General features: G+C 26.8%; 4 protein-coding genes across 5 annotated transcripts in view; 3 read left to right on the top strand and 1 right to left on the bottom strand.

The window, feature by feature from the left end:
* Positions 1 to 237: 237 nt before the first annotated feature.
* On the top strand, positions 238 to 980 carry LOC127277517 (uncharacterized). The gene is made up of 2 exons (XM_051298701.1): positions 238 to 533; positions 648 to 980. Exons 1-2 carry the CDS (start codon positions 292 to 294, stop codon positions 805 to 807), a joined length of 402 nt encoding a protein of 133 aa, XP_051154658.1. The 5' UTR covers positions 238 to 291; the 3' UTR covers positions 808 to 980.
* A 73-nt stretch (positions 981 to 1,053) lies between these two features.
* Positions 1,054 to 3,148, top strand: LOC127277507 (uncharacterized). Of its 2 annotated transcripts, XM_051298686.1 has the most exons (7): positions 1,054 to 1,429; positions 1,532 to 1,891; positions 1,973 to 2,092; positions 2,157 to 2,257; positions 2,330 to 2,707; positions 2,798 to 2,869; positions 2,948 to 3,148. In XM_051298686.1, exons 1-7 carry the CDS (start codon positions 1,382 to 1,384, stop codon positions 3,078 to 3,080), a joined length of 1,212 nt encoding a protein of 403 aa, XP_051154643.1. In that variant the 5' UTR covers positions 1,054 to 1,381; the 3' UTR covers positions 3,081 to 3,148. The 2 variants fall into 2 exon arrangements, with proteins under 2 accessions (XP_051154643.1, XP_051154636.1); XM_051298679.1 differs by having other exon boundaries at positions 1,054 to 1,891.
* Positions 3,149 to 3,277: 129 nt separating this feature from the next.
* Positions 3,278 to 6,476, bottom strand: LOC127277500 (nitric oxide-associated protein 1). The gene is made up of 6 exons (XM_051298667.1): positions 5,399 to 6,476; positions 4,676 to 5,329; positions 4,309 to 4,605; positions 3,915 to 4,236; positions 3,632 to 3,849; positions 3,278 to 3,556 (listed from the first exon to the last, which is right to left on the bottom strand). The coding sequence occupies exons 1-6, from the start codon at positions 6,003 to 6,005 to the stop codon at positions 3,369 to 3,371; spliced, it is 2,286 nt and encodes a 761-aa protein (XP_051154624.1). The 5' UTR covers positions 6,006 to 6,476; the 3' UTR covers positions 3,278 to 3,368.
* Positions 6,477 to 11,526: 5,050 nt separating this feature from the next.
* Positions 11,527 to 27,654, top strand: part of LOC127277589 (myocardin-related transcription factor A) — a 61,742-nt gene continuing 45,614 nt past the window's right edge. Inside the window, exon 1 of the mRNA XM_051298847.1 lies at positions 11,527 to 11,885. Within this exon, the coding sequence (XP_051154804.1) occupies positions 11,846 to 11,885 (40 nt within the window). The 5' untranslated portion in view covers positions 11,527 to 11,845. The remainder of the gene's footprint in view (positions 11,886 to 27,654) is intronic.

Raw genomic sequence — 27,654 nt, 5'->3', positions numbered from 1 at the left:
GAACTAAAAATTAGCCTATCAAATTCTTGTATTATGGCGGTAAATTAAAAAATTTTTAAAAGTACAAAATAATAATTAAAAATTTTATTTCAATTTAAATTTTGAATAAATTTAAAATAATTATTTTGACTATTTTAAACAATATCATATAAATAATATTAATTTATAGAATAGAAATATTTAATAAGTTGACATTAGCTTGTCATTTATTTGAACGTTTACAAATTAACCAAAGTAAATAACACAAATTTTTTTTTATAAAAATTAATTTCGTAAAACTAATTGCAAATTATGGATCCCATAAAATTACGATTTTTAACAGAGAGATACAAGAAAGAAAATAAATATGTAATTTTAATAGGAGAATTTAAACCTTCCATTAGATCTAAACCGATAACTGGTAAATTTTATGCAAAACACGATGCTTTATCAATTGAAAATGTTCCCGAAGATTTTATAAAATTTATAATAAAAAAAAAGAATGCAACACCAAAAGATTTCTACTCATATCCACCTCCAACTGTTAATATGAAGTAATTAATGAAAATTTTCTTTTTTATATTATACATAATAATTATGTCTAATTGCATTATTAAATTTAATAATTATTTATTATTCCTTTTTTTGTATTTTATTATTTATTTTAGTTACGGTTGGTTTAACGAGCCATTAATTCATCGATCAAAAGATCCAAGATTACAATTTGCAAGAAAAGGAAATAAATTTATAAAAACAGAACAAATAATAAGATACCTAAATCGTGGACTGCCTGTTTCTAAATTTGTTGGAATTCCATTCAAAAGCTAATTTTTACATTTTATAAAATCATCGCATCTAAAAATAACAATTAAATTAAAATTATTAAATAACAATGATTTTTAAAAGACACAATAAAAAATATTATTAGAAATACGAAATCGTTTCTACTTGCGTATTTATTAATTAATCTAAAAAATTTTAATTGGACTTTTTTTCTAAGGATGAAGAATATATTATTAGAATATAATTTATTAAATATTTATATTTATTTAATAGATTGAATTAAATTAATATTAATTAGATTATCAAATTGAACAAATTGAAACTATTCGAAATTCAATAGTATTGTTATGTTCCCGTATCCTGGCAACCAACACTGAAGTCCTTACTCGATTTGCTAGTTAAAGTGTACTGTACACATTTTTTTATTAGCTAACCATCAATACTTTTTTTTTAAACTAGATTAAATGTTTTGCAAATTAAAATTATAGTATTGCTCTTCTAAAACATTATGTATATTTTTGAAATTTAATTAATTCAATTTTAAATTCGATTCTAGAATGACTCCTAAAATATAATGATAACCCTAATAAATCTAAAAAAAGATAAATAAACAATAATCATGTCAGGAAGAGGATTTTGCATTAAAGTAGAAATTGATTTACATGCTGTAAGTATTTTCATTTCTGAATTTTCATCTCTTCTAATTATTAAATTATCAATTAAAATTAATTTTCTTCTGCAAATTTTAAGTTTAAATTTTTCTTTTCAGATCACGTGTCCTGGAGTTTGGCTCTGTCCTAATGGCAAAGTGGCACTTCGCATAAATACTTTAAAGTCGTCTATTGAATCTCATCGAATTTCGCCAATTTTTCCATTATTATTTCATGATAAATTTACCTTTAAAATGGTCTTTCGCGGAGTTACTTCCCTTGCCGCTTTGCAATGTAGTTTAGAGGATGAATTTTTCTATGCAGAATTATTGCAATGGACCGAAAATTCCACTGGATTTGTGATTTTATCGACGTTTGAAACAAATTTAGCTGATTTATTATATCCTTCATCTTGCTTTAAAGGATTGCTTGCTGGTGTTGATGTTGATTTGTTGATGGAGCCCACCAAATTTTTTCCCGTAGGTTTAAAAAATTCAATAGCTACAAAATAAAAAATAAGTTTGAATTATTGAAAATTAAATAAATAAAAAAATTTTCAGGGTATTTTGGCTCCAAAAATAGAAGTTTCAACAAAAACAATGGTGGAAGAAATTGTTGGAATTTGTGATTCGAATGCAACAGGAGCATTCGTTATGAATCCGAAAGTAATTCATTCCAAGGTAAACTATCAACTTTTCAAATGAGCTTTACATAATTAATTTTTTATTAAATCACAATTTTTAGAATGCATCCAATATTAATCGGAAACAGCCTACAAAGGGAATTATTAGACAAAGAAAAGTTTGTCATAGTAAAGGAAAAGCTAAATATCAACCTTGTCATTCGTAAGTATATTAAAAAAAAATTTTAAGTTATTAATTAACAATTAAATTTTTTAAATAAATTTTAATTCACAGATGTAAAAAAGTAACAAGGCTAAAAGTTGCAAGATCTTGTTCTCCAGTGTCATCTGATCGTAATACTGAATCACCGTTTGAATGTTATCATAAACAATCGAAAATATCCAATTCTAGTTGTGCTAAATCTCAAAAAAATTGTCTTAATCGAGAAAATCATAAATTTGAAAATTGTCCCGTTTGCTCAAAATATAATTGTTATTTTTCTGAAAATTCATATGAAAAAGAAGATTTCTGTTGTAATAAATGTGAGAACAAGAAAATAATTAATTCCCCCGTAAAAACTCATGAAGCAATAAATTCACAATTAGAAAAAGAAAATAATTACGAATTTCGACCTAAAAGTGTTCCTTCATTAAAAGATCCAGGAAATTCAATGTTAGTATTTTTTAAAATAATTATTTCTTTAATGAAAATTAAATTTAAAAATTGAAAACTTAAATTAAAAAAAATGTTTAATTTTTTCAGTTTAAGAGATAGAATACATCATCTTCAAAAAGCAAAAGAAAAATTCTCTAATGACACTTGCATTGCAGACAGGTAAAAAAAATTTTTAAATTATGCCTCGAATTTATTTTCCACATTCTCGAATAATTAATTTTCATTTTAATTTGTTAGCGCCTGTGTTTGTGATCCATCTTATGATTATTGTGATCACAATAGACCAGCATTTTATAAAAATTTAGAAAAATTTTATAAAAGAATGTATAAACAAGCAAAACTACGTGCTGAACAAATGGATTGTTATTGAGATTTTATCAATCTTTGCTGGATGAATAATTTACATTAATTTTTTGAAGAATTTTCGTTTTATTATATAATGTTTGCTATTTACTGTTTGTCCAATAAATGTGGTTAATATTAAAAATTTTAATTTAATTCTCTTACCTTTTCTTTTATCCATAAAAAAAATTCCCCCGTCATTTTTTTTAAATGAAACATTTTAAATTTCCTTTTTTATCTTACAAAAAGGACTTTATTCTATCTAGGTTTGTATAAAAAAAATTTTCTTTACATATTTACACAAGACCTCTTTTTTTCAATAATCTTTTTTGACGTAAATCGCTCTTCCTTTTTTGTATGCTGGGCTATTTAATATTCTCATTCCTCGAAGATTTACTGATTTTTTCAAAAGAGCAGGAGTTCTTAAAAATAATCCTCTTCCTTCTGGTGTCCAAGCTCTCAATAAAACACGTTCATCAGTATTTGGCGTAATTGATACCCAACCTTAAAAAAAAAATGTAAATTTACAATAGAAATAGTCTTAAAATTATATTTTAAAACTAAATGAACAATATTTACCAGCACTAGAAAGTACAACGTCTGCAGCCGATTCTTCTTCAGAAATTCCTATAACTTCCATATCTTTAGATGTTAATTTTGGCCATAATTTTAATCGTTCCGGTTTATTAATAGGAACTCCAAAAGCTTTAGTGTGTAATAATTCACTGTAAAGATCATCAGCAAAGATTGTTTTACAAATTGTCAATGGAAGTTGATGGCTTGAAAAAACTGTAAATCTGAAGAAAAAAAAAATAAAATTATTAATAAATAAATTTAATACACACGATGCCGGATGCAATACCTTAAAAACGAAGGAACTTCCAAAAAATCGATTCTGCCCATTCCAGCAAGGAATAAAGTGTGTTCTTCTCGAATAACAAAAGTTCGTGGAACAATTATTCGATTTGGTAATGTCATCATTAATTCATCAGTGGTTAATAAATGTAAAATTTGATCAGGATGAATACTTCCGGGAGTGTCATAACACCATTTACTGAATTTAAATTCCTCTGTATTTTCATCTAAACCAAATTTATTCTTAGTTATCATTTTATGTGAGCCCATATTAAAATTGTCTATCGATTCTTTTCTCACTGGAGCTTCGAATGTTTTTCCGATTCTTCCTGAAATGGAAATAAATTGCACGTTTTATTTATTTAGTAAAGAAATTTTTTTTTTTTTATAAAAATACAAACCTTGAAGTGTAGCGAAAAGAATGTTTCTCGATACATTAAACTGATGTCTGAGTAATTTTTGATTTAAATGTTTATTTTCACGTTCGGCGAGAATTCTTTTAGTTCTCTCAAAAATTCGCCATTTAGTGGGATTAGTTAAGGGAAATTTAAGTAAACTTAATGTTGTTCCTGGCCAGGGAGAAGTTGTCGCTCGTTGTATAAGATCGACAGCTTGTACTTTGCAAAAATCAGATTGCAAGAATGCATTAAATAAAGAAGATTTTCCAACATTCGTACAACCTATTAGATAAATATCACCTGAAAACAAAAAAAGGTTTAATATGAAAAAATTTTTTAAATTCAATTTCTAACTTTGAAAAAAACGTACTTTTATAGTGCCACAATCTTTGTAATTTTGTAATAAGTTCTTCAATACCAAAACCAGACTTCGCTGATATAAGTGAAACATGTTTTATATTTTTCTCTCTAATACCAGTTTTTAAAACTTCATTTCGTAAACATTCTGTAATGTGATAGAAAAATCCAGGACTATCTTGAGGTAGTAGATCTATTTTATTGCCAACAATATAGACAGGAGTTCTACGTCCAATAATGGAACTTATATTTGGCCAAATACTACTGGGAAAATCTGTCAGATCAACCATTAAAATAACAGAACAACTTTTTTCCTTTATGACACTTAACAATTTAGGATAATCTTCTGTATCAACTTTAACATCAAGTGCGGTATTATAAAATTTCATAAAATGACAACGTTGACAAATTAATGATTTGAGAACGTCCTTTTTTTGATTTTCAAATAATTCTGATGGTAAATAACCGGGAATTTCAGAATCTTTACAATGAAGTAATGCACCACATCCACCACATGGAATAGAACTAACTTTTGAATCTGGTTTCGGTGTACCGTATTGAGCTTCCCAAGAATCATCATCAATTTTATCATTAAATGTTTCATAATCAGTCATCCAATTTGATGGAATTTTTGATAAATCATCTCCAAGTCGTACACACAGTTTACCTTTCAAAAAAAAGAAAATTATAAATTGTTTCTTAAAATTATATGAAAAAAAAAAATAAAAATTCTTACTCTGTAAGTTATCATCTTGTTTTGTACTTTCCATAGTTTCTAAATATTTTTCATAAAGAACTTTAAATTTTGTATTTAAAAGAATTTCACCATTATCTTCTACAGGTTCAATTATTTTTTTTTCAATTCTTTTAAAACTATCCTTCGCAGCATATGGCATATAAATAGGTTTTGAATCATCATCTAATTCTTCTGATGTAATATCTTTATCTTCTTCAATAAATTGTTGATTATTATCATTATCATCATCATTTTCATTTAAAGTAACACTAAATACAGGTGAATTAATGAGTTTCTCATTGTCTAAAAGCTCTATCTTCCTTTTCATTTTATTTATAATTATTTTATTTAATTTATGTCCAAACTTTAATGATCTTCTTTGAATATAATCAGAATATAATAATTCCTGACCCCATTTTTCAACTCGTGGATCAATTTCTCTTTTTTTTATTTCATTTTCATTTAAATTTACTAAATCATTAACAATTTTCGCATTGCGTTCTTGATAATGGACCAACATTTGGGAGCAGTATAACCCCAAATTAGATGGAGTCAATATTTTCTTATAACTAAGAGTTACTGAACGACTTACAAAAGTTTGTAACATCTTTTTGCGTTTAATATTAATTTTGTAAGTTAAACAATTATTTATCCTTTATTTACATTTGATTTTTGACTTTTCTTTTTAAGATAAACATGTGCAAGTTATCAATAAATAACCACATTTTTAGATTCAAAAAAGTGTTGTTGATCACGTTTTTTTTTAAAGTAAAATAAAACAAATATTTAATTTAGTGTCATTAAAAATTAAGGATAACTTTTTCAATATATATTTAATTAATTATATTTGAAAAATAGTATATTTAGAAAATTAATTTAATTTTCTAACCTCCAATTATACATTCCTTTAAAAATATTTTTATAAACAATCACTGTCATTTATGTCCGTTCACTAGATTTAAAAAGTATTTACATATTACATTTTTTAACAAAGTTTTTATATAATTTAATAAAATTATTAACTTAATATAAGAATAAATATTACTTTTATTTTAGTTTGTGTTTATTTTATTGTCAAAAGTTGAAATGTGTGTATGCACCTTAATGTGATCACGTGACCACAAGGATGTAATGCATGTGTGTAATGCGCTCCTCTCCCGCTAGAGGCAGCACTGAATGCGCGGTTTTATTTAAATAATAGTTTGAATTAATAAATTTAATTTATAAGATTAACACATAAAATATTGGCAAGCAACATGAGTAAATCGACTGAGTATTTTCTCACGCTAAAATATAAAACGGAAATGAGTCATAAACTGTAGAATAATAAAATGTGCAGTGGAGAAGACGAAAGCTGGATCCCTTGCAATAAATTTAACAGAAATTGAAATAATAAGAACGCGAACTTAAAGTACTCGTTTTAGATATTTGTCACGTTTTAGAATTTTATTTTATAGCTTTTATCCATTTTCTAAAGACATTCGAGTAAGCCGGGCATATGGTTGACCAAAGACCCCAAGGAACTCTTTGCCTGGGTAATAAAAAAGGGATCCTTTTGTTCGTCGCCTCCACTACTTCAGTATTGACCATATGATCGAGAAAACTTTCTCCTTTAGGACTTTTTCGGTTTTTCCAATTTTTTGCAATGACTCAGAGGAGAAGGGATGTACTCTTACCCTTCTCCCTTAGCACACCTAGGGGTGGGGGCAGATGCCCCAGAGGAGGACCATAACGACAGAGGGAAAAAGCATCAGTTATCTCGCAGAAAAGAAGCTATTGACACGTAAAAGTCTTAGCACGAGCGAAATTAACTATATTGTATAGTTTTAATAAACTCATCATTTTATTTTGTACATTAAAGTTTTGAACTTATTCTATTAAATCCCGACATCTAATTTTCTACAATTTTTTCACTTTTTGACAAATAATAAATAGTTTCACCGTTGGAGTTGAGCTTTTAAGCTCTTTATTGTGGGAACGGACCTCATCATCGTCGAGGATTCCGCATTGAAACTTGAACTTTCGAATTAAATTCTACTGTATGAAATCCAATATTTAAATTTGAAACGTTTACCGCGCAAAATCAGTTCGGCGCGTTACAAGGACTGCAAAGTGCTGCCATCTACTACTAAATTCTTCATTATGTTCACGCGTACAGTAATATGGCTGCCAAATAGATTATAGATAAGTGATTTGTGATTTAACTATTTGTGATTATTTTAATACGTGAAAATATTTTACAAGACGTTTAAATGTTTCATGCCCAAAAGGGCACTTAAATAAACGTGAGTTACATATCTTTCTTTTTTCTTGTTATTATAATATTGTTCTAATCTTTTAATTGTTTTACGCACACAATGTGAAAATTTCATACTTTTTGTTGGAATTCAGTTTTTTTTCATTGTTCCAGTAATTAAAAATATATTGCCATAATTAAAACAATAGAAATGAATTGAAATTAATGACTAAATAGTTAAATTTTGCTATTTTGCTTAATTACCATGCATATTCAACATTTAATATACGCATTCAAATTGACAATTATTTTTTTAGGTTATCTTTTTTTGCAAATGTCAAATGAGTTTATATTTGCTAATAAATAGCATTAGTTTAGTTGTTTCATGGTAATTTGACTTTATTTCAACTTATACATTTTATAATGTTATAATATTGAATGGATCATATTTTATTTATCAATTTATCGAAGTTTTAATTCTTTTTTTTATTTGGCAAAAAATGTCGAGTACAGTTGTACTCAGAACAAATTCATATATATTTAAAGTAAATCCGGTTAAATTTACTTCATTTATGTAGGATTTTTGCAATAACAAATTATGCAAATAATTAATCGTTATTATATACAAATACATTACAATTAGAAATATAAAATAATACTATATTTCTATAATTGGCGTAAATGTTCGTGTGAGTTTTATTTTTGGTTTACTATTGTTATTATTTTGTCTTTACAATTTATCATTTGTAGTTTTATCATTTTTGCAAGTCTAATAATTGGCATCAATAAAAAAAATTGGAAATTAGCCAAACTTTTCATTTGTTATCTCGTGAATAAATATTCAAATTATTTGCAAAATTTGAAAATATTTGATTTGACAGTTATCTTTTATCAAACTATTAATTGCAAATTTTTCCGTTTTTTCAATGTTATATTCTTATTCCTACAAAGTTTCACATTGTTTTATTATTAAAAATATGTTTTTATATATCCTCATTTCGAGTTTTTTTTTTTAAAATAACTTTTCATGTTTACTAAAAATTGACAATTAAAATTTATATTTATTTTTCAATATTTGTTTTCAAAACTATTTATATTGCAATGTTAATTTAGTATAAATATGAATTTACAAAAAAATAAATTTTTAAAATATATATTTTTAAATATAAATTTTTAAAATATATATTTTTAAATATAAATTTATAGAATATAAATTTAATATTTTATTCGTTTTTTAAACAGTTTTATATCGGCTTTTAAACCAAACTATATAAGTTGTGTATACAAAATTAAGAAATCAAAACAGTTTATTTTAAACAAAGGTTACATAATTTTATATATATATATATATATCAAGAAGTATTTTTTACCATTAAAAGAAAATAATTTTTTTTTGTATCTTTTAAATATATAATGCATTTGAATGTGTAAAAAAAATATTTAAAAAAAATTACAAATTCATAAAAATAGTCATTTTCATGCTATTTTCAAATAAATAAGACAATTAATGCTTCCGATTATTGTGAATATGTATATAGAGAAGGACAGTATTTTTGGCCAAAGATGACTCAACGTCACCTACACAAAGTCATTTACTTTACTTTCAAATAATCATTGGTTTCTCTCAACGAGTATAAAAAAATTCGAAAAGACTTTATGTCTTTTTCAATATAAAATTCTTTTCTTTTTTTTTTTTTTTTAAATATAAAATTGATACGAAATATCAAATTGATTACAATATTTGATTATTTCCTTTAAATGTATTTGGTAATAATTGTTTATCTTTTTTTTTCCCGATGATATATGCTTGCAATATGGAGTGATGATTATGTATAGATCCACAAATGGAAAGATAATCACTTATTTATCACCTTTAGTAACCAGGAATAGAAATGAGAATTTCTTATGGAAAAGGCTAATCGCGAGAAAAATACTTAACCGTATAGCAATTGCATTAGTTCATGTTATTTGGTTCGTTAATTACCTGAAACGAACAATCCAGGATGGTCAGAGACGATGGATCTGGGTCGGTCTAAAATAGCAGCTACTGCATTCACCTAACACCCCCACTTTGTGGTACGTCGGTTGGCGTCTCAATGAAGAAGAAATCTTGTTAAAAATTATACTTTTTCGATGATATCTAATCAATTATTTCCATGTGTATTTGATGAATCTCAAATGTGAGGAAGGAATTCTTTCTTAATTTCAATTTGAGGATTAATTAATTTTAATCTTGATTCAGGTATACATTTTATAATATCATTTATAATTATAATAATTTTAATTATTATAATTATAATAATTTTAATTATTATAATTATTATAATTATTATAATTATAATAATTGAAAATTATGAATTAAGTTTATTTGAAATTTTTTCCCTTGGTCGACGAATTTTCTTCTTGTAAATTAATTTTTTTCCCTGATCTTTAATAATTTTTTAATAATGATAAAATTCGATAAGACAATTGAGAAGCTTTAAATCTTTAAACGATTGTTTATCACCTTGTTAATGTTGCTGAAAATGTAAACTCTTTCGAAATATTTGAAAATACCTCGAAAATAATTGAAGTAAATATTATTTTAAAAATAGAATTTGAAAATGAGAGTTATAAATGAATTGCATCGAGTGGAAAATATGAGTTTTGATATATTTTTGAGTGAATAGTTTACTCGTTGCAAGGATAGAAGGATTTGTATAGGATTCTGTATGTCTTCAGCTTTAGCGATTTATTATCAAAAATTTTATATTTTTTTTTTCAATTATAGGGAAAAAAAAAAATCTTCAAAATTTTTATTTTCCAAAAAGAAGATTATTTTTTTTTCCTGGGGTAGCGCCACGAAGCGTCTAAGACCGGAAGCTTTTATTACTGGCTCAAAGCCAGGAACCCCGAGGTTCACTGAGAAGCCGAGAAGGCAGCCCGAATCAGTCTGTGACATGGCCGCTTTCGCGCCGACAACGTTTTTCTATTTCGCGATATTTTAATGTTTAAAAAAAAAAAAATAATAATAAAAATTGACTCATTTTCTCTATATAGAAACGGAAGTTAATTATATACAGTGATAAACTTATAATAATATAATATTCTCTCTTCTCTCATCTCTCTCATTTCTTCTTTTGAAACAATTCTATTTTCAATTTAATAAATAAAATAAATGTTCACAATTCCAGAGCAATAGTCATATATTAGAAAATAGCAAAAGGAACTTCAGTATTTATGACTTTCAGCAAATAAAGCAACAAAAATCATTGAAAAAAAATTGAGGAATTCTACAAATCCTGGAGATCAACATTTTATTAATTTTTACAATAATTTATTATTGTAATGAAATTTTTATGAATAATTGGAAAATAGAAAATAACTTTAATCAGTGGAATTTTAAGGGTGAATTAAGATTTTTATTAAGGGTGAAGAAAGAAGAAATTAAAATGTAAGGAGTTAGAAGAAAAAAGTGTGTGAGGGAGAGAGAGAAAGAGAGAGAGAGAGTGAGAGAGAGAAAAAAGGAAATACAAAAAAAAAAGAAAATGAAGAGATGAATGAAGTGGATGCCTGAAGAATCATATGAAGCATCATTTATAATTATTATGAAAAAACTACTTCTCTACGACACAATAACCATATTTTATCATTCCTTTATTGAAAAAGAGCATTCCTGGCAAGATTTTGTGAACATTGCGAAAGAAACAAGTTCGAAAAAAGATGTATAATTTTACAAGAGATAATTAGAGATTAGATTTAAAAAAAAAGAAAACTAAGAACTCCTTGCCTTCATCAAATTTCCAAGTGTCTTAAAAATATTCAATATATATTATTTATATAAATAAAAAAAAAAAAATATTTATAATTCTTGTTCCAGTTTATAGTATTTAATATACTATCAGTGCTCAATCGCAACATTTGTTATTAGTTCAATGTTGTATTGATATTTTAGAAATTTATATTATTTATAATAATCAATGATTAATGTATCATTGATGAAAAACAACAATTTACGTTGTTTACGATTTGAGTTGGTAAATTTGAAAAAAAAAAATTGAGGATTCAATGTGTCGAAGAATTTAAAGAAGAGCAAAAAAAAAAAAAGTGTGAAGATTAACAAAGTGGAGAAAAGAGTGTTAAAATAAGAAGATATTAAAAAAAAACAACAACATTAGTTGCTGCTATTAACTACATTAGAAAAATCATGGAACATCGCTGAGTTCGCGAGGATGCCTGAGCCGAGAGCAAAGCGCTGTAAACACTGTGATGGTATGCCATCTTGTTGGATGTGCATCAAATTAGCCTTAACAAGAAAAATCTATATGAGCGGCTTCAAAAAAAAAAAAAAACACCTTTTCTAATTTGGCATTATGTTTGCAGTTACACTAACATGAATTAACCAACAATTATATGGAAGCAAACTTATATCTTCAAATTTTGCTAATTTCTTAACTAGTGCATTTGTGTGTTAATTGTGTTGTATATATGTAAAAAATATGTGTTCCTATATTCAAGTGTTTCTGTCTTAAGAATGTTTCATTTAAATATTATTTCTTCATACATTTTATTAGAAATATATAATTTGTTCTTAAAATAAAGTAATTGTAATAAAATTGTTTCAACTGATAAAAAAAAAAAGAATGGTACTATTTTAATACCTTGCAAATTTTTACCATAGTAATAGTTATTTTGATTAATTATACACTGAGAGATAAAAAACTTCATTTTTTAAATTTTATTGAAATATTTATATCGCACTTTTTTTTTTTTTTTTGACATCTAATACTTATTTCAATTTCATTGTAATTTTTTTAAGGATAATAATTTCCTATATTAAAAAGAGAAATTATTTAATGAAAAGATAAAATTATCGTTTAGTAAAATGTAACTTTCTTAGATTGAAAAGAACACTTTTATGAGTGTAAAAATGTGTAAAAGTTTTGATTTCTCCTTATCTTTTATTGAGCGTTTAATCCAATTGTTAACATTTTATAATATATTGATATGAATATTTATATGCATGTCTGAATAATAAAAGCATATTCATTCGATTAATTTTTTTTTAAACAAAAATTTTAAAAACCATTTTTTTAATTTGGAAAAGGTTTTAAAGAGTGAAATTTATTTATTAAAAAAAAAAATAACTATGGTAACAGTTACGGTAAAAGTTACTATAGCAACGGATGCTGTGGTAACGGTTACCATAGCAACCGTTGCTATGGTGATTATAACAACTGTTGCCATGGTAACCGTTACTGTGTCTAAAGTTGACCATTTTTGACCCAATTTTTTTTATGTAAATTTGTAATTTTTTTCACCGTTTAAATATTTTATCGCATATACTGCATATCTCAGTGTATATAAAATAGAATTTTTAAAAATAGAAATACCTTCCAAAATGAATTATTCTCGGAGGAATTTATTTTTAAAAAATTATAATTATGCTATAAATCAATAGTTATGATTTAATTTATTTATAATTGAATTATATTTACTAATTGTATTTATTAATTATATACTTCATTTTATAATTATTGTTAGGGTTCCGTACACCTTTGGTGTACCGACGGAACCCTTATGAAAAGACTCTTGCGTTCGTCCCAGCTTTGTGTCCCCTCTCCTTAACTTCTACATTTTTTTATATAAAGAATTGCAATTTAGTACACATACGTATTTTCACGTGTAGATTACAGGAAAAATATAGCGAGACCGATTGGATTTGATCGAACTAGAAAGGAAAGAAATCGGTTTTTTTTTCAAAAAAGTTGCAAAAAATGACCCTGACTTTTTTCGACTTATTTTAATAAAATGCGACTTTTTCGACTTTTTTTTAAATTAAAAAAAATTTTTTTGAATAAATTACGATTTTTTTAGTATAAAATGCAGATCTTCTTCAGATCTTCTTTATTTCAATTATTTTAACAAATTTTTAACTAAAACTTTTCAGTAAATTAATTATTTTTAATAATTTTAATGGAATTTATCACAAATTCAAATATTTTGAAACTATTTTTCAATTAAAATTTTTATGAAATTTAATCATTGTATATAATTAAAAAAAATTAACAAAATAAAATTACCAAAAAATTCTAATAAATTCTTCATCAACAGAAATTATTAGAAATTTCTCTTAATATATTATATATTATTGTCTGAAAATTAACACAATCTTTTGAAATTAAATTATTTTCCAAAATTTCAATTAAAATTCAATTATTTACAAAATTTTCAATTAAAAATCTTTTAAAATTCAATTATTTTCCAAAATTTCAATTCAAAATCAATTATTTACGAAATTTTTAATTCAAAATCTTTTAAAATTCAAAAAATTTTACAAAATTTCCATTCAAAATCAAATAAAATTAAATTATTTTCAAAATTTTCAATACAAAATCAACTAAAATTCAATTATTTTCAAAAATTTAAATTTAAAAGCTTTTAAAATTTACCATCTAAAATTGTTTGAAATTTAATAATTTCAATTATAACTCTCTCATGAAATTTAATTATTTTTAACTATTTTCATAATATTATTCGAAAATTCAATTATCTGAAACCATTTTTTAATTAAAAATCACTTGAAGTTCAATTAATTTCAAAAATCTTAATTATAAATCATTGAAAATTCAATTACTTTTAAAAAATGTTATCTAAAATTATTTAATAAATTATTTTTAATTCTGTAAAATTTAATTATTGTCTGAAAATTAACAAAATCTTTTGAAATTCAATTATTTCTAAAAATTTCAACTTTATAACTCTTCTAAAATTATTATTATTTAAAAAAAAAAATTTTTATTTGAAAATCTGTAAAACTTTTTTTGTTAAAATAAAAAAAATCGACTTTTTTGACCTTTTTTTCGAACATAAATCGACTAAAACGACTTTTTTTGTGCCTGTAAGTCGATCCGAGGCCTGCATACGTATTTCACGTGTAGATTACAGGAAAAATATAGCGAGAAAATTCGGATTTGACCCCCTCCCCCCTTAAATTTTTTTGTAATTTATTTCTATATAAAAAAGAGGTTATTATTGTCGGTGTATACGGAACCCTTTGAATTAGTGCGAGTGCGCAACTTGTACTTGTCCGATTTTTTTTTATAATGTAAAACTTGTAAAATTTTATATAAAAAGATAAAAATTTAGAAGAAAAATTATATTAGATAAAAAATTGGCATATATATTGAGAATAAATTCTGATAGATAAAGATTACAGGTGGGTAGATTGATTAAACTAGGACGGGACTTTCGATGAAAAGTGAGTCTTAATTAGAAACAGGGTTTTGTCTGTGGGCCATCGTCGTATCTTGGTACTCACGACGAATGCGTAGAGCGCATTGCGCATTCCAATGGGATTGCAACGTATTTTTAAACTCCGGTTATTCACCCTTATATACATATATAAAGATACTTATACATACTCATAGTGAAATAGAATCATATAAAAATTCAGATTGTTTATGCAATTTCAAATTGAGAAAAAAATTTTTTCACCAGTTTTCCTTCTTTAGATAAATTTAAAAAGAATGCAGTTATTGCTAGCTTAATATATCACTTTTCTTTCTATATAAGTATTTGTATAAATGTATAAATATTTTTATAAATTGTAAGAGTATTTAAAAAAAAGTTTTAATTGAATTTTTAAAAAAAAAATTATTTATTAATCGTAATTTTGTTTAAAAAAAATTTATCGTTTATTGCTTACATAATATTATAATGTATACATTTCTTAGTCATACAAAATTTTACCTGATATTTTGGCGAAATAGAGAGAAAGAGAACTATACTGAGAATCAAGATATAGATTCATATGAAAAAATTTTTGCGTAGGCTGTAATGGTTTGACAAGCACCCAACGAAATGAAATTGTCGCCCGCTATTCATAAATCTCGAATCTAAAAGTGCTTTCCTCATCTGAACATAAGTTCTTCTTTACTTTCCTTCGTTTAAATTCTTGGTTTTCTTTTTTTTTTCTTCATTCATGCTTCTTTCACATTGGTAGAAATACTTTTTGAAATATAGTTGTTATTTTAGTTTCAGCGGTGTCTATTTACAGGATATGCCAAACTTTTGATTTCTCATTTCTAAGAGAGTTTAAAAGTTTGTGACAAGATTATGGAAATAAAATTTTTTGCAAATTTTTATTTGTAATTTATAAATTTTAATTGAAAATTTTGAATAAAATTTCGCGAATTTAAAATTAGTTGTATTTTGAACTATTTTGTGTATTGGAAATTCATTGGAAAATAAAGCTCGCGCGTAAATTTCTTGAAAATCGTATCTTTTATCTTGTTTAATCATAAAACCTGAAGGATGATTTGGTGTATAAAAGTTAGATAAACCAGCCGAGCAATGCAGATTTGGCATATGGTCCAGGAAGAAGCACTGTTTACCGAGTTGCAGCCTCCATTCTCGTCCTCTTTTTACACTCCTCCCCTACTTGCCTCTCGTCGTTCCGAAGAGGATGACCTGGATAGTTACCAAGTATATAGGTTTTTGTTGTACAGAGGCCTTTCATTTTTTTTTACCTTAATTTTTCATCACTTTCGTTTACTCGTAATTTCTAAAAATTAGAAAACATTTCATCAATACATAAAATAATAAAAACTAGCATATTTTTTTTTTTTTTTAAAATATCGAAATTGATCGATCAGTTGTTCGAACTTCACTTATTTCTGTGTCAGACGCGCGGGACAATCAAATTTACGCGCCCCAATGCCAATGTTAAAGCGCGCAGAGAGAAAGAGAGGAAGACAAAATTAACTTGAGTCACGAGCTTACTGGCTCTCGACAGTAGCGTGTCTTGCCAAAAAATTTTATAAGAGTAATGCATAATTTGTTCAACTGTCTAAGTAGTATCTCATCAGTTGTTTACCGCTTCTTGGTTAACGAAATCTGACAGTACTTATCTGATACTGTATATACTACTGCTCACTGCTATCTCAAAACCTCATCAAATGTTCTCTGGCATCGAAAGTCGAGTTGATCCAATATTCGCTTCGTATATACATTATATCAATTATTCACGCTAAGGATTATTTTAAATTATGTCTATATGTTACATTTGTGATATAAATTTCACTTCAAAAATATATTCAATTTTTTTTTTTTATGGACTTTTAAGAATTTATTAAAAAAACATGTTTATCGAGAAAATATCACGTTTCACTTAAACAAGGAAAGTTTTCGCTATTCTAGAGAAACATATAGCTAATCTAGATAAGAATTTTTTAACGATTTTTAATTTTCTATTTCGCGGCAATAGCGCAGTTGGTAAGATACCTGACTGCTGTTCAGTGTTCTTGAGTCTAGAGTTCGAATCTTCCCTCGAATATATTTTTTTTAACATTTCATTTTCGAATATTTATTTATATTAAATTTTAATTTCAGAACATAAGCGCTAACAAAAAAAAAAAACTATTTATAAAATCTTGTAACTATTTTTTTTCTATTTTTTGTGTGTTTCTAATTATTTTCGAATAATTACATTTTTTAATTTATTTTTTCATTTATAAATTTTCTTTTTTATTTTTGTTGCAGGTAAGAATGAAGAACTACTTTTGATTACTTCAGAGGATGGCAAAACATGTAAGAGATAAGAATAATTAAAATATTATATATATGGCGCCACTTTCAATTATTCAGGTGGAAATTTTTATCTGATGCAACACCGTGACAATATTGATTGTGTTTTTACATTCTCATCGTACGAGATAATTTTTTTCTCTCTAATTATTATTATCGCGATTGTAATTCAATATTAATTATAAAACCGAAATATTTCCACCTGTATAATTTGAAAAAAAAGGATTTTATTTTTTTATAAAATTTTTGGAAATGGTTCAAAAATATTTAAAAAAAAAAATATTCCCAATGGTGAATTTTTTATTTATATTTTTTTAATATTTAAAAGTAATGTCAATATACGACAGTAATTAATTGAATATATAACATCCAGTATGACGTTACAATTTTTCATTAAAATTAGTTTTGATTATTAACATCATTGATATGTCATTGGTGGATCATTAATTGATCATTTCGGTCGTTCTTTTATGGGGCTTTAAAAGTCCCCCCCCCTCCTTCCATGCGCTATTGAAATTAGGTCAGACGTATTAAATTTTTCTTTATATACGTGTTGCTTGTGGGCTCTTCTCTCGATCGCCACAAACTATTGATTGCTCTCTGTCTCGGGGCGATTCGTCGTTGTCGACTCTCATTTCTGTCGATCGGCCCCGCTTTCATGTTTATCTCTTTTGATTCAAAAACTCACATCAGACATTTAAGGAATTATATTATTAATATTTGTCATTAGCAATAATATTTCTTCTCTCTCTCTCTTTATTTTCTCGAAAAAAAAGAAGATCTTTAATTATTCATATTTATCAAAATGAATGTAAACAACATAAATATTTTTTTAAATACCGATTTCTATATTTTATTTATTTATTATATATTATTTTTTTAGTGATTTTGTTGAAATTTTTTTTTTTTTTTTTAATTTAAAAATCTCGTTTGAAAAATAAAAAATAAGGCCTTTTTTATTTGTCTTTAAAGAGAATTTATACGACTGGAAAAAAAGAATTGATAAAAAAAATTTTTGAAAGAAGAAAATAAAGACAATGAGCGCGCGAAAAAAGAGAGTTTGGGGAAGGTAAAGTCGGTATATAGATTAGCCATTCTTGCCTTGGTCAAACTGATTACGTAAGCTCGCATTCACGCTGATTCACCACATCTTGGGCGCCTTTGCACACACACTCGCAAATTTTTCCTTCTCTCTTTCTTTCTGCATGATCTTCTCGCGCATACAATTCATGTGTATATATTGTACTTTTAAAGATTTTTTTTTCTCTCTCTCTCTCTCACTCAATGTGGATTATTCATTATTTGCAATGCTATTTAATACTCTACTTATACATGTATTTATACTGAGAGACCTTGTGTATATATTTTAAATTACATATTTCAATACACACAATTTTATTACACTATTAAATTAATTTTTTAATAGGAGTGTTGAATACTTATATATTAATTAAATTCAATCTTTTACTTTTTAAATCAGAAAAAACAAGTTTATTCTTTATTTTTATATTATTTATTTTTATGTTGACATTGAAAGTTCAGTATTATTCCAAACAAATTCGAAAGTTTGCAATTCAATCGCTTAATTCTAATTCGAAGGCAGAATTTCAAAATTCAAAATGGCGGATTCAAAATGGCGATTAAAAAAGAATTTTTTAAGACAAATTTAGGTGAAAATAATTAATCGGGGAGTTTTCGTGTTCGCTGAATCCGAATTCGGTACCAAATTTTCGAAATGACGCCTTAATTGGAAAAATAAAACACGGAGAAAAATTTATTTGATTCAAAAAATCGATTACTTGGCTATTTTAAATTAATAAATAAATTTAAATAAATAAAATATAATAAAAATAAATAAATAAAATTTTAAATAAATTTTTAAATAAATTTTTAAATAAATATTTATTTGTATTAAATTATTATTTGAATCAATTAAATCGTATTTGTTTCAAATACAGAAATTATTCGAAAAAAAAAATTTATTTGATTTAAATACTCGATTACTTGACTATTATCAAATAAATATTTATTTGTATCAAATAATTATTATTTGAAATGATATTTTTGTTTCAAAGATAGAAATTATTGGTTCTATTACAATTTATTTAATTTAAAAAACAAATTATTTGGTTCAAGTAAATATTTATTTGATATAATTGTCAAGTAATGGAGTATTTGAATCAAATAAATTTTTTTTTCTGTGATATTGGTTTAAATATACACCAAGAGAAATTAAATATTTATGAGCCAAAAGTTCTGAACGTTCAAATGAACAAAATATTTTTTTCAATCTATAAATTTTTAAAAATTATAATGGCAATGTAAAATAAAACAGTAAATTAAACAATTATTAAATTAATAACTTCTTTTTAGATATTTAAAACAATATTTTGTAATAAAATTCGTACTTAAAGAAGTTGCAAAAAAAATTTAATTCATTTGAACGTTCAAAACTTTTGGCTCATAAATATTTGTCTCATAGCCTAATAAATATTTATTTGATTAAAATAAATTTTTATTTGATTAAAATAAAAAATTTTATTTACGCCAAATAAATAGGCTAGTAGGCTGTGAGACAAATCTATTTATTTAACTCAAATATATTATAATTGGTTCAAATAAAACATTTCTCTGGGTGATACAATTTATTAGATTAAAATAAAAATTATTTGAATAAAATATTTATTTTGCTCTGCGACAAGTAAAATTAAAATGATTTAAATCTATAATTAAAATTTAAAAAAAATAACTAGAATAGGTAATTAAGTGGCTAATAAAATTTCTATAATGGAAATAAATAAGTGAAATTTAATTCAAAATACAAACGAATAAGAAAATTTAAAAATTAATGTTTACACAATAATAAAATTCTAATTTTGTTAGTCTATAATAGATTCTCTCTCTCTCTCTATAATATATAAAATGCGTGTGAAAAAGATTCGAGTATGGCTTTTTTTGATGATTTTGTAATTGTGGAACACCCCATATATGTATTTATAATAGATTGCAAAGTGTGGGAGTATATTTTTGCACTCACTGTATATATATATATGTATATAGTGATGTGAGATTATGGATCAAATGTTGAGTTGATTGTATATCTAAAAGCGTGCAAAGAAGCGGCCTACTGCGTATATAAGTAGTTCTTAAAAGTGATATATTTTGATTGTACTCACGTCCGTGTATTATAATGATAATTTGATTGGCACACGGGTTCAACTTCGATTCGTATTAACTTTTTGAGAAGATGAAGAGAAACCGGGTCAGGGACCGATTTCACTTGTGCAGCTTCGTCTTTCCTCTCGTTCAGGTTCTCCCAACAAAATCGTTAGCAAGAGCAAAAGAAATGTAACTGCAATTATCTTTAAAACTCGACACACACTGGACTGCCAACTAGATTTGTAAATTAATGATTGGATCGAAAAAAAAGTCAATAACGTTGACAAAAGTTTTTTTTTTTTTTCGAATAATCAATGAAAAATAGATAAATTTTTTTATTACATTTAATTAGATTTATTCGACTGTGTTTTTTTTTTATTCATTTTAATAATTCTTTTCGTTTTGATTATATTTATATATATATAAAAGATTTTGCTTCTCAATATATTGATTCGCATCTGTCAGATGTTACTGAGCGATAGGAATCACTGCAAAGTAATTGAACCTCGTTAGTATGGGCGTACAAGTTCTCCTCTTCATCTCACTTTTTCGCTCTACAGCATTATCTCTTTCACGAAAGTGTTTGACTGCTGTCAAACCAACTTTAAGAAAGAATATATCTTCACAATTGGAGAAAGTTGGCATGAGATATTAAATTGGCTCAATCTACATTTGCAATCGACAACTAAAGTGAATCTTCTGACAATAGTGAAAAATGATTCGTTGATTGTGTCAAGTTTTAGATATATCTCTTGCCCAATAATAATTTTGATATTTCAAATATTATAATTATTTTCTTATATTAATCAATTTCTTTCGTAATTTTATATTGTATTTTTTTTTATTTTGTTGCTATTTATTAGAAAAGTAATAATAATAGAATGATTTCTTGGTGCGCGCTTGTATATATCAAAATTACCTTTTTGGAATTCATTCAATGAAGCAACTTTACTTTTCGAGAAGTTTTTCTTCATAAAACAACTTTTTTTTTTTTTTATAAACAATTTCGACATTCACAGCTAAGTCACTCAGTGAAACGTGCTAGACATTTTAACAGTGTTATTTAGCACAGTGCCGAGAATGACTTTAAACATTATCATTCTTGTAAATTAAGGATGTTTTTATTTTATAAATTTGTTAATAGCTAATATTAAAAGGAAAAAAAAAAGTTATAATCTTGTTGAGTTACAAATTACGATTGTTTTTGTTATTTTTATTATATAAATTGATTTCATGGAAAAAAAATTGATTATTTATTTATTATAGAAAAAATTAAATTCTACATTAATGCGGGAAAATTCTTTATTATGAAAATACATTTTTATATTTAATTTATCGGTATATAGTAATTCAGTATATTGAGATCATCATTTGCTTAATCGTTTTGCAGCAATTCGAAATTTCTCAAATTTTCTAGGAAATTGCAAAGGACATACCAGTGTGGTTAGTGTGTTTTTTGCCAAATAGAGATAAATGCAATTATTACGCTGACACTTTGATAGAAATCTATTATGGAAAAATAGTATGGAAACTAGAAAAAAAAAATCATTGAGATAATTTTTAGAATCATTTGTTCGTCAGCCATATTGGATCCGCCATTTTTGATTATTGTAGATTTAATAATCGAATTTAGAAATCTAAAAAAATATTAAATTTGCCTCGTGTATAATTTATCTAAAGTGTAAAGTACATTTTTTTTATTGGTATTGCGTTTCATCGATAAAAAAAAACAGCTTTACTCGTTGCTAGTTGAATAAATAAAGGTTGCTGTTGGTCAGTAGAGCCGTCGAGAAGGAATAATTCACGTTCTTGGCACAGTTTCATTCTCTTCAGAAGGATGTTGCTAATACTTAAATTTGTCGCGATAGGTCGTAGACCTCTTTTATATCTCACAGGTGTAGAAATTAGGAAATTTTTTTCAAAATTTATATCGTAAATTTTTTCTTCCAAGTATTCAAATTCTTAAAATTTCGCGAAACATTTAGTAACAAAATAATAGAGAATACCAGCTATATGAAAAGGATGTGAAATATAATTATATATTTAAAGAAATCTTTTTTTTGCAAAAAAAAATCGTCTCTTTCTCATACACCCTTTTGTTGTAAAAGCATTTCTTTCATTTACAATTGAATATAGCTTTCTATATTTTTATCTCTAAGGTGGGACATTATAATCCAAAATAAGATCATTTTCGCACGAGACTCTACTAAATTAATGCTGGAATTAGAAATAAGTGCCCGCCCTAGATGTTATGCAGGGCGTTTCCAAGTTGTCGTTTGCTATTTTAGGAAACGAGCGTAAATGTTTATTGAGCTAAAAAAAAAAATGAAGAAGAAGGGAAAAAAAGAATATCTACACTCATAGCTATTCCTGTTTTATACCATGCTTGTCATCTATTCAAGAAGCTGAATAGTTAGGGAATAAAGTTAGCGGTAAGTGTGCAAAGAAGGCGCGATGGTATATATCTCACGATCTACCACAAGGCGATTTGTTGTTGCGAATAACATTAGAATCTCTTGAGAACGTAAGATTACTTGATAGCATTCTGATTGTTAGTGTCGGGCTGCTTTTACAGCTGCTACCACGATGAACGGACTATTATTGTTAGCTTCTTTTTTCTTTACTTACAGCCTTTTTTTATTTGTATATACACACGCAATATATATTTGATTCATCTAATCTGTAAACCATTAGGTAAATAATTGATTTTATAACAGAAATTATAAATATTATATAAAATTATTTCTGCCAAACATTTTGACACGTTGCATCATATGAGTGAGAAATTCACGAAAAAAAATTTCGTAATATCCAGCGATCGATACATTTCACTGTATGTGTTTAATGCCAGGGCGGACTTTGCTTTTGTTCAAATCGAGTACGCGTCGTAAATTTAAACGAGTAACGAGGTAACTGTCGAAAGTGACTCTAAATAAACAACGACGTTTTTGCTTGCGAATATTGCCAAAGAGCCACCAAACTATCGTAAATTTAAAAAATTCCTTTCTTCATATTTATGTGACATTAGGGAAAAAGCTTCCCGATCGAAGTAATTTAAAATTTCTTAAACTTTTTTTTTATGCGTTTATTAAAAAAAAAAAAAAAAAAAAGTGACTTCGTTCTGAATTGTTCCCACAGAAATCACTGAACTAAGACACGAGTTTTTCGACTTTAGCTTCAGGATATATGTTGTTAGAAGAGACTAACGAGAGAAAGAAAATAAAGAGAAGAAGAGAGTCAGGCAATGATACAAGGAGAACGTCAAAATGTTTTACTCAAGTTATAGTACACTAGTCTAGTAGCAGTATTGCGACCTTTGAGGTCGATGCACCTGTCGACCAACGCAGCTTTTGCCCGCAACCGAGAATGGTTCCCAGTTCCCACCGTCTAGCCATCCCGATTCCCCTTTGCCTTCAAGCCCAACCCACATAACGAGCTGGTTTTAAAGATAAATTGATCTATAGCAGATAGGAAGCTATATAGAAGTGGACAAATCATGAGCGAATCGACCATTATTTCCACAAATTAAAACAATTATTTAGATATTTTGTTTTTGATTTTGAAAAGAATATGAAATTTTGTATACCCGTAACTATAAATGATATACATATATTGTTTTATATATATAAGTTCTCAGATCACGTGACGGATTTCTCTTCAAGAGTTTTGTATTCTATATATGTGGATTGGATTTCTTGTTTCTTTTATTTTATGTACGCTTCATGGAGTTGTTCTTAGAAGTTTGTGAAGGCGCAGTGCTGTCTGGTTGACTCGCGAGTCAGGACTTGTCTACCCTTAGACAAAAGTAAGAAAGCAATACCTGCAGTGCTCGCAACATGCGGGGACCACGCTCTCCGATGAGGAACTAGAAGAACTTCTTCTTCCACTTTATATCACTCTATATCATACATTTTTCCTAAGAACGACATATACATTTTTTGCCTTTATAAATTTCTTTTTTTGATGCTTGTAAGACAATTTAAAAATCTTTTCCCAATTTACCAATTGAAAGCTTTAGGTAAATCATTAATTATTTGGCGTTTAGGTTTAGTTGGTGCAAAATGGATGATTCTGTTCAGCAGATTTAGCCTTCAGAAATGTTTCGCAGTTAAAAATGTACGATTCTGTTTAGCAGATTTAGCCTTCAGAAATGTTTCGCAGTTAAAAATGTACGATTCTGTTTAGCAGATTTAGCCTTCAGAAATGTTTCGCAGTTAAAAATGTACGATTCTGTTTAGCAGATTTAGCCTTCAGAAATGTTTCAAAGTTAAAAATGTACGATTCTGTTTAGCAGATTTAGCCTTCAGAAATGTTTCAGTTAAAAATGTACGATTCTGTTTAGCAGATTTAGCCTTTAGAAATGTAGAATGATAAATGGAAGATTCTGTTTAGCAGATTTAGCCTTCAGAAATGTAGAATGATAAATGGAAGATTCTGTTTAGCAGATTTAGCCTTCAGAAATGTTTCAGTTAAAAATGTACGATTCTGTTTAGCAGATTTAGCCTTTAGAAATGTAGAATGATAAATGGAAGATTCTGTTTAGCAGATTTAGCCTTCAGAAATGTAGAATGATAAATGGAAGATTCTGTTTAGCAGATTTAGCCTTCAGAAATGTAGAATGATAAATGGAATTTCAGATTCTGAAAAAAAGTAGAAACTATTGAGTTGCATGCAAAGAACATTTGGAAGAATTCGCGTATGGAAAAAGAAAAACTGGTAGTTTAAAACAAGTAACTAGTCGCTTTCGATTTAAACTGAGAGATTTTATCCATTGTACCTGGCATTCGAGACGCAGTGTCCAGTGAGATTCCAGAAGCATCCATCAGCCCTCGTCAACCATCGAATGCGATGAGACACATCAGCAGATCGATTCGGCTTTTGCCTCGCCTGGGTCTACATAAAACCTATTCCTGCGAGCTCACGACATTCAACAACGCTTCTGTCGATCAAAAGTAAATACGTGAGCACACGATATACTGTGCCACACTATATTTGTGTCTGTATTGTGTAACACACAACATACTCTCTCTCTTTCTCTCTCTGTGCAATAAGAAAACCACCCGATAAAAATACTTACAATCAGTTGACAGATCAAGTAAATATTGCCAACCCCTGTTTTTTTTTGGAAAATACTTTATGCAAATAAATAATTATTTCCTCAATAATAAAAAGAATTAAAATTGTAATTGAAAATAAATGTGTGGTGTACATTATTTTTAATTGCTGATTCATTATATCGAGAATAGAGAAGAAAAGTTTTTAAACTGATGATGGAAGAGGAAAATGGAAAAAAAAGAGAAATAACTGTTTATAAATAAATGCTTCAAAGGTATATACTTTATAGCAAGTACTCTTAAAGAATTGTCATTATAAATAATAAATTTTTTGTACAAATATTGCCACAAGCCGTAATCGCTGACACCAAGATCAAACAGGTATGGTTTTACAAGAGAGGCAATCCTTGTGCAAAACGAACAAACAGAATCGTACAAAGAATTATCGAAAGAGCTGGTCCAGACAGCATAGCACTGCAGTTAGTTGTCTCTCAAAGCACGTTCAACGTTTCTACCAGGAATCTTCAGCGGTGACTCGTATACTCGTCTTTCCTCCCGTTCCAAGGTACTCTCACAAGTTCTCCAAAGTCGCCCTCGTTTCACCCTATAATTTATTTTTAACCAATCAAAATCAGGATTTCTTTAAATATTCTCGAAATATTTCTAAATATTCATTTTGTAAAAATAGTTATTAAAAATATTTATTTCAAATATTTATCGAAAATATTTATTTAAAACTTCTTTTGTTGGTTTTTTTTTTGTTATCAATTTTTTCTAATCTCGGCGGAAATTTTTGTAATTTTAAATTTTCCACTATTTAAACAGAAGTTATAATCATAGTTTTAAAATACTATCACGTTATGATGCGCGCTAAAGTGAAGGAGAAGTACAAGAGAAATAGACGGTGGGAAACATTCAAGTTTTTTGTGATACTCTCTCAAGGCATCAGAGGTTCGGTTCTGGGAGAAGACAAGCTTTTTTTGCACGTAGCCAACAATATCAATCGAGTTGTATGAAACTTATTTTTTTTCTCTTTTTTATATACTTTATATGAAAGTTTCAAAGAATTTTTTTTTTTTTATTGATATTTCGCAAATAATTACATAATTTAATACTTTTCGTAATTAGCGATTAATTTTTTGATGAAAACAGATTCGATTTATGAATTTCAAGTGTTATGTAAATATTTTATGATTGTAATCACATTCGTAAATGCATGGTCATTGAAAAGTATATATATATAGAGAGAGAGAGAAAAAAAGGAAGACCAGATCATTGCGCGTTAACTTTCGAGTGATTTGCGATCAAAGCAGTAGAGCAACAACAGACAAGGAGGAACCTATGAGGAGGCGCGCATAAATCTTACGCCTTAACGTTCAGTTTATTACTCGTAATCAAGCAGACATGAATTCTGACTGAAATCACCAATGTTATAGGTTCCTCTGCCCTGTACTTATCTTCCCTTTGCGATATTCAAAAATATTTTTTCTGAACATCATTTACTTAATTGTTGTCCTTTTTGGTTTTTTTTTTATTTTTCACGAAATTCGCGTGAAAAGGGTTTTTTAAATTATTTTACCACATCGTTAATTAGTATTTGTCCTTTAAAAAAAAATATGTTCAATCACTGAATATAATTGGAAATTAATAATTATTCCACTATTGCTAGGGTTGTAATTATGTTATCCAATATTTGATACTTTCAAAGAGAAGATATTTTATAAATAGCAGTGTTGCGTAAGGTAACCTTTAGCTGTTAAATTTTTTTTATGTCATAATTCCTTTTAATATTTCTATTTTTTTTTATTGTAAATGTCATATTCATTTTTATGTTAGTGAAAACGGTAGCAGATTAGAGAAGGAATATTTCTGCAAGTAGAATAGTTCCGGTGTGGTCAGACGAATCAGTAGATTATACCAGTGCCAAGTGAATGCATTGCAAGACAGAAACTCCAATATAAAATTCCCTATTTCCGTGTGTTTACCATTTTTCTAATTTTTGAAATTATATTTAAATATTCGCGCCTAACAAATTTTCAGTCGGAACTGTAGAAAAAAAAATTGTGTCTTCTTTTCTCGTATTTCGGACCCCGTATACTTTCTGTATTTCTTACATGTTCGTGGAAGATCAGGGTTCTTGGCATTTTCTCTCTTCTCTGTTCTTTGATAATCACGTTCTCTCCCTTCTTGTCACTTCTCATATCAATCAAAGAATCGCAATTGTTATTTGTGCCCCGATG

This window comes from Leptopilina boulardi, unplaced genomic scaffold, assembly GCF_019393585.1.
Source record: "Leptopilina boulardi isolate dan_hultmark-lab unplaced genomic scaffold, ZJU_Lbou_2.1 LbouV2_110, whole genome shotgun sequence".
NCBI classification, from domain to species: Eukaryota; Metazoa; Arthropoda; class Insecta; order Hymenoptera; family Figitidae; genus Leptopilina; species Leptopilina boulardi.
This window is presented reverse-complemented; position numbering and strand designations above follow the sequence as displayed.